Source organism: Ceratotherium simum, chromosome 36 (genome assembly GCF_057802395.1).
Source record: "Ceratotherium simum simum isolate JZ-2026a chromosome 36, ASM5780239v1, whole genome shotgun sequence".
Taxonomy (NCBI): Eukaryota; Metazoa; Chordata; class Mammalia; order Perissodactyla; family Rhinocerotidae; genus Ceratotherium; species Ceratotherium simum.
Window position 1 is genome coordinate 17160738 of NC_141935.1, and position 7919 is coordinate 17168656.

At 39.2% G+C, this 7919-nt stretch overlaps 1 protein-coding gene across 2 annotated transcripts in view; it reads left to right on the forward strand.

Moving 5' to 3' along the window:
• Positions 1-3127, forward strand: part of TGFB2 (transforming growth factor beta 2) — an 86354-nt gene extending 83227 nt beyond the window's left edge. For both annotated transcript variants that reach the window (XM_004439662.3, XM_004439663.3), the window contains one exon: positions 576-3127. In XM_004439662.3, the coding sequence (XP_004439719.1) occupies positions 576-734 (159 nt within the window). In that variant the 3' untranslated portion in view covers positions 735-3127. The remainder of the gene's footprint in view (positions 1-575) is intronic.
• The last annotated feature ends 4792 nt before the right edge of the window (positions 3128-7919 follow it).

The following is a 7919-nucleotide window of genomic DNA, read 5'->3' on the forward strand; positions in this document are numbered from 1 at the left end:
GGTTCCTTAAAAAATAATTGCCTTGGGGGCCGGCCTGGAGGCGTAGTGGTTAAGTTTGTGCACTCCGCTTCAGCGGCCCAGGGTTTGCAGGTTTGGATCCTGGATGTGCACCGACGCACCACTTGTCAGGCCATGCTGTGGCGGCGTCCCGTATAAAGTGGAGGAAGATGGGCACGGATGTTAGCCCAGGGCCAGTCTTCCTCAGCAAAAAGAGGAGGATCGGCAACAGATGTTAGCTCAGGGCTGATCTTCCTGACACAAAAAAACAACAACAAAAAAAAGCAAAAGAAGTAAAAATAAAAAAGTAATAATTGCCTTGGAGCCGGCCCTGTGGCCTAGTGGTTAAATTCAGTGCACTCTGCTTCCGCGGCCTGGGTTTGGTTTCCAGGCATGGACCTACACCACTCGTTGGCAGCCATGTTGTGGCGGGGACCCGCATACAAAATAGAGGAAGACTGGCACAGATGTTAGCTCAGGGCGAATCTTTCTCAGGAAATAATAATAGTAATAATTGCCTTTGTTGTTGTTTTTTTTTGTCTTTCCCTATGTTGTCTTTCCTCTGTGTGTCCTTTCAGGTTCTCAGCTTATATAATACCATAAATCCAGAGGCATCTGCTTCTCCTTGCTGTGTGTCCCAGGACTTAGAACCGCTAACCATTCTCTACTATATCGGCAAAACACCCAAGATCGAACAGCTTTCTAATATGATTGTCAAGTCTTGCAAATGCAGCTAAGATCCTTGGAAAAGTGGCCAGAGGATAATCCCGCGGTGATGATGATGATGATGACAACGACAATGCCTGTAACAAGAAAACATGAGAGAGCCTTGCTTCATCAGTGTTAAAAAAAATTTTGAAAAGCGGTACTAGTTCAAACACTTTGGAAGTTTGTGTTCTGTTCGTTAAAACTGGCATCTGAAACAAGAAAAGTTGAAGGCTTTATTCTACATTTCACCTACTCTGTAAGTGAGAGAGACAAGAAGTAAAACCTTTTTTTTTTTAAGAAAAAAAATAAACACTGGAAGAATTTGTTGGTGTTAATTATGTGAAAGAAAAAAAAAAAAAACAGGAAAATCCCGTTAAGTGGAGTTGCTGTACATACTGTTCCTATCCCGTGCCTCACCTGATTTTTCTGTATTGCTATGCAATAGCTGCCCTCTTCATTCTTACTCCTAGAGTTAACAGTGAGTTATTTATTGTGTGTTACTATATAATGAACATTTCATTGCCCTTGGAAAATAAAACAGGTGTATAAAGTGGAGACCAAATACTTTGCCAGAAACTCATGGATGGGTTTAAGGAACTTGAACTCAAACGAGCCAGAAAAAAAGAGGTCATAGTCATAGGATGAAAATCCCAGCGAGTTACTATATGACCAAGCAAGTCTGCATTGAGATAAAGACCCTAAAAAGACCCGCTATGTACCAGCTGACTAAGGAAGCTTCTTGTAAGGTTCAAAACTGAAAAGCCTGTTAATAAAGAACACTTTCAGTCAGAATAAGTCTGTAAGATTTTTTTTTTTTCTTTTTAATTGTAAATGGTTCTTCGTCAGTTTAGTAAACCAGTGAAATGTTGAAATGTTTTGATATGTACTGGTCAAACTTCAGACCTTAAAGTATTGCTGTACAGCTCTGCTATAGGGTTTTCCTTCGTTTTGGTATATGTAACAATACCTATATTATTACAATAGTTGGGTATAGAAGCCAGTGTAATTGGAAACACATCTGGAGATCTCTTTTGCAAACTATTAAATCAAAACGTTAACTACTTTATGTGTAATGTGTAAATTTTTACCATATTTTTAATGTTCTGTAATAATGTCAACTCTGATTTAGATTGGACTTAAATTTGGGCTCTTTTTAATGATTACTCAGAGTAGTGTGTTTCCTGTAGCTGGCCAGTACTTTTGAGTAAAGCCCCTATATTTTGACTTGCACTAGAAATACATGTTTTATAGTATTCACTCCACCTGTGCTTCGTGCTTTCTTTATTATTATGACATAAGCTACCTGAGTTCACGTGTTCCTTTTTTTCCTTTTATAAAAAGGATAGATTTAAGTTCAGTAGTCTTCCTTCATCTTCTAAGCATCATTACTAATCAATTCAGACGTTAAAAATCTTCTACTTTAGGAAAATTGGGGGAATACTATAGATACATAGATAATTGAGGTGAAATGTGTTAGTTTTAGCAAGGGCTTAACCATCTGACTGAAACTCAGAATCTTGGTGACTGAGTTAAGAAAGGTTTCTCTCACTTGGTCTAATGAGCATTTTCATAGAATTCTCTTATTATTAAAGAGCAGACAGTTCATAGGAAACATCATTTCCTTTAATCAGGTTTCTAATGTTAAGGGGGAAACGAAAAGATTTACATTTTAGTCGATTTTTTTTAAGGGAGAAGAAAACCCCAGGTCAGCATAAGTCATTAGTTTATTTCCCTGAAGTTAAGGTTTTTATAGATGTTCTTTGAAAGTTGGAAAGGCTCAAGCCGAATTCTCCCATGAGCAAAATATTCTTTCTTTCCTCTGAATGAGAGTTCTCTGTATCCGACTCTACGATTTATCTTGCTTTAATGAATGATTTCCCACATCATTGCAGAGAAGGTAACCTTATGTCAGAGTTTGTAGAATATGTCAGTTTGTCAGTTGTCTCTTATTTCAAGACAAAAATTAATAGGTAATGGAGTATTTGCAGTTTCACCTGAAAAGCGGCACAATGAGGTGTGAATCCAAAGTGAAGTTCTTTGATACAGGATGCTTCTTTTTTGGAATTTCCTGATCCTTAATTAAATTGATGAATTGGATTTGCAAGTTCGAAAACTGGAAAGGCAAGCGATGGGATGCCACAGTAGTAAACAGCCCTTGTGTTGGATGTAATCCAATCCCAGATTTGAGTTTTTTCTCTTCCACTTTTCTATTAATTCTATGTAAATCACTTTTATTTCTGCAGGTATTTTTTTCCTCTCAGATAGAATGATCTTTTGTTTTGTATTATTTTGTCTTTCCTCATGAATGCACTGATAATATTTTAAATGCTCTATTTTAAGATCTCTTGAATCTTTTTTTTTTTTTTTAGTTTGGGGGTTCTATAAGGTCTTTATTTCCCATAAGTAAATATTGCCGTGGGAGAGGAGGGAGGAGGGAGGGAAGGGGGGAGATGGTAGTATGCGGGTGGGGTGGGGCAGCAGTTTTTACGTGTTAAGCAGCAGTACAATTTTGTGGTTGGCATGGTTTAAAAAAAAATGGAATATAAGAATAGCTGTTTTGTGTTTTGATGACTGATTACGCTGTATTTTAACACAATGTATGTCTGTTTTTGTGGTGCTCTAGTGGTAAATAAATTATTTCAATTACATGTGGATGTGTCTTTTCCTATCATGATGTCATCATGGAGGGCACAGAACGCCTCTGATGCAAGGTGACTAAGGTCAAGCTGGAAAAGTCACCCCATCTTTAAGACTGGGCTTTTTTCTCAAAGATATTCATTCCAGAAATGGCATGCTTTGTAGCTCAGGAGCCAGGACGTATCTATCAAGAAGAAAGCCCTGTGCAGTCTTTTTATTCCCCACTGTATTGCTATTTGGTAATTGTTTGAGATTTAGTTTTCATTCAATTTGACTGTCTACCAGAAAAAAATGCAGAGAGACATTTGGACCATGCTTTGGCTTTCTGGTTCTATGTTCTGCCAATCCCGGGGCCAAAAGAACTGGTCTAGACAGTATCCCCTGTAGCCCCATAACTTGAATAGTTGCTGAGCCAGCCAGATATAACAAGAGCCACGTGCTCTTTGGGGTTGGTCTTTGGGAGCAGCCACTCCTCTGTCCGTTTCACCAGTACCACTGCACCAAAAATCCCCTATTCCTGCAAATTTCCTTGGCTGTTCCCTCCAAGACCAGACTTCCCAAGGGAGTTGCCAGTCTCTTAATAAATAGAACTAATAAAAAAGTAGTTTTGGCTCAATCTGGTTGTCTCGCTTTATCTAGTGAAAGAACTAATTTGTGCTATTGTGTTGTCTAAACATCACATAGAAACAAACCATCAATTCAAGTGTTTAGGTAGAATAGAAGATAGTTCCCTTTTTCACCATCTGCTTCATCTTTTGTACTCAGCTCATCAATAGAGGAAATGTTTCACTTTAAGACAATAAGTTCATTCTTCTCTGCAAGGGGCCAGTACCAGACCTATCACTCCAGCCCACATCCCCTTTATGTGATGAGTGAGAACAGGAGGGTATCATAGGGTAATGAAGAATCACCTAACAGCTGTATCAACTTTGGCAAATTTGTCAAGCAACTCTGAACCTCTGTTTCTTTATCTTCAAAATGAGGATGCTGTACAGAGTTTTGCGTGTTTGTTTTTTTCCCCTGTTAAGTGAACGGATATATGAAAAGTACTTTGCTTGCTGCTTGCCCTGTAGCTGATGATCAGTAAATGTCTTTATGATATTTCCCAACCTATTCAGTTTTTGGCTTCTTGGCAAGCCTGTTGTAATGAGATTTTTATATTCAGACTATAACCTGGGCCCATACTTCATCTTGATACTGAATGTATAACCCCTGCAGACTCTAATCTCATAAATAGATCAAGCCATCAGTTATTCCTGAGAATGTTCTGTAATTCTATTTGTTAAACTTTTGGTGACATACTGACCAGAAACGGTTTAAAATAGAGGAGAAATGTTTATATTAAGCTTTGCCTAAGCCCACCAACTAAAATTCAAGTAAAAGAGACAAAGTCGGGGGCCAGCCTGGTGGCATAGTGATTGAGTTTGGTGAACTCCATTTCGGCGGCCTGGGTTCGCAGGTTGGGATCCCGGGCGCAGACCCGCACACCGTTTGTCAAGCCATGCTGTGGCAGTGAAGCACATACAAAATAGAGGAAGATGGGACAGATGTTAGCTCAGGGACAATCTTCCTCAGCAAAAAGAGGAGGATTGGCAACAGATGCCAATCTTCCTCACCAAAAAAAAAAAAAAAGAGAGAGAGAGAGACAAAGTGGCCAGTTGACGACGCATTTTTTAAGATAATGGTAAGGAGGACCACAGTTGGCAGAGCACCTGCCAGGCACTGTTCTCTGTTAACCTATTTTACCTCATATTTCACCCAGGTCATAATAGGAGGGTCTAGCACTTGATTGTCCAATTCATTAGCTACCGGCTGATATGTGGCTTTCAAGGAATTGAAATATGGCTAATTTGAATTAAGATATGTCACAAGTGGAAAATACACATCAGATTTCGAAGACTTAGTACAAAAACATAAAGAATGTAAAATGTCTCATCAATTTTTTATATTGATTACATGTCTAAATAATACTATATTGGATATATGGGATTAAATAAAGTATATTATCAAAATTCTTTTCACCTGTTTCTTTTTCACTTTTTTAATACAATTACTAGATATTTAAAATTACATATATGGCTCACATTCTATTTCTCTACCATTTCTTCTTGGTTCTTTCTTAGGATTTCCTTCTCTCTGCTTACATTGCCCATCTGTTCTTACATGCTACTTTATCCGTGAGAGCGCTCAGCATATTAATCATAATCATTTTAAATTCCGGGTTGATAATTCCAGCATCCCTGCCATGTCTGATTTTGACGCTTGTTCTATCTCTTCAAACTGTGTTTTTTGCCTTTTGGTATGTCTCATAATTTTTTCTTGATAGCCGGACATGATGTACTGGGTCAAAGGAACTGCTGTGAATAGGCCTTTAGTAATTGCTTCCTAAGGGGAAGTGTTCCATAGTCCTATGATTAGGTCTCAGTCTTTTAGTCAGCTTATGACTTTGGACTGTGAATTTCACAAGAGTTTCTCAGTTTTTTTGTCCCTGCTTACGTGACACAGGATGGCTAGAATGGGCTGGAGTTGGTTATTTCTCTTCCCTGGGCCAGTTAGGCTCTGAAGATAACCCTAGTAGGTTAGCCTCTGGTTAATTATTTTCCCCCGAGGGCAGACCTTGTTAATAAGAACAGAATGCCCTGGTGTACAGTGGTCCCCTGTTATCCCTGGAGGATATGTTCCAAGACCCCCAGTGGATGCCTGAAACTGTGGATAGTACCAAACCCTGTATATAGCATGTTTTTTCCTATATGTATACAATTATGATAAAGTTTCATTTATAAATTATGCACAGTAAGAGATTAACAAGAATAACTGATAATAAAATAGAACAATTATAATAATATACTGTATTAAAAGTTATGAGAATGTGGTCTCTCTCTCTCAAAATATCTTCCTCTACTGTACTCACTCTTCTTGTGATGATATGAGATAATAAAACGCCCACGGGATGAGGTGAAAGGAGGTGAATGACGTAGGCACTGTGACGTAGCGTTAGGCTACTATCGACCTTCTGATGATACCTCAGAAGGAGGATCATTGAGCCATGACGATGCTGATGGTTGGGTGTCAGGAGCAGACAACGTCAATGGCTGGGGATCCAACAAAGGGATGATTCACATCCCGGGTGGGACAGAGCAGGCCAACGTGAGATTTCATCACGCTGCTCAGGACAGCGTGCAATTTAAAACTCATGACTTGTTTATTTCTGGAATTTTCCATTTGATATTTTTGGGCCACAGTTGACTGCGGGTAACTGAAACAGCAGAAACCGCAGATAAGGGGAAACTACTATATTTCAAAATGGTTCGTTTTCCCGTCCCCCTGCAAGAAGTACTACGAGATTTTTCTCCAGTATTTACTATGGGGATTTGGTTGAGCTCCTAGACGTAAATCTCACAAAATTGTGGGGAACCCCCGTTATGAGTGGGTCCACCCTAGAGCTTTTAACTCTGAGTTATCCGCACTGAACCTCCAGTAATTCGTAAATTACCATTCAGGTTTTCCTACCCCAGCGCTGGTTCCCACAGTGGTTTCTGCTTGTGAGTCTCTGCTCTGGGAAGCAGTGATGATCTGTATTTGCCCATCTGTCTCTCCACCCCTGGGGGCAGTTGTCTGCCTTGCGTCCTCCTCTCTCTTAGGATCCAAGAAGTGTTGTTGCGTTTTCAGTCTTCTCAGCTTTTTACCAGTTGTTAGGATGGAGTGGCGACTTCCAAGCTGCTTACATGTGGAACCAGAAACAAGAAGTTCTATTTCTATTAGACAGCTCTGGTATAGAATTTGAAAGCTGCTCTGTTCAGAAACAAAAGGTAAACTATTCCCATTAGCTATACGACAAGCTTTTGTTTTTGTAATTAACATATAATTGAACAATGAGGTCAAATCTTATGAAACTGTTTTTGTAGGTCATGATTTATCGAATGTTACCAATTCTTTAGGGGTCAGCCTAACGGTTGGCACTGACTGACAAATGTGGTAGTGAAAACCACGTGGTAGTTGGTAGTTGGATCAAATGCTTCCAGTCCATGGAAATCTTCATTAATGTATCTTCACATAATGACAACATTTTCTGCTGCATTTAAGGGGGAAAAAAAGCCAAAACACTCACTGTGCTCGTTTGAGTCACTGGTCTTGAGATGACATTGCTTTTCTATCTGGAAATAAGCTGTACCCTTTGCTAACAGGCTTTAGAAGGGTGGATCCAGGTTTTGTGTTCCGGAAGCTTATATAAGGAGGGAAGATTGTTTTTTTTCCTAAAAAAAAAGAATCAAAATTACAAATACAAAATTAGATTCAGAGCCTTAGAAAGGGGCCATGAAAGTGAAAAGCCTGGACATTATAAGCTTCAAAAGCTTCCCTGCAAACCTGTCTGTGGGCTTTAAGCTAACACAAGCCTTTGTTTCCATCAAAGACCGTTACCTTGTAATTCTAGCAAAATCTAGATCTCATCTCTTTATTACTAATCTACTAAATCGGTTGCTCTATTCTATGCTCTCCTCTTGTCTCTGCAACCATAATTTATGTGCTGAACAAAGAAAAAAAAAGGACCCTGGTTTTACTAACATTCCAGGTCAGAG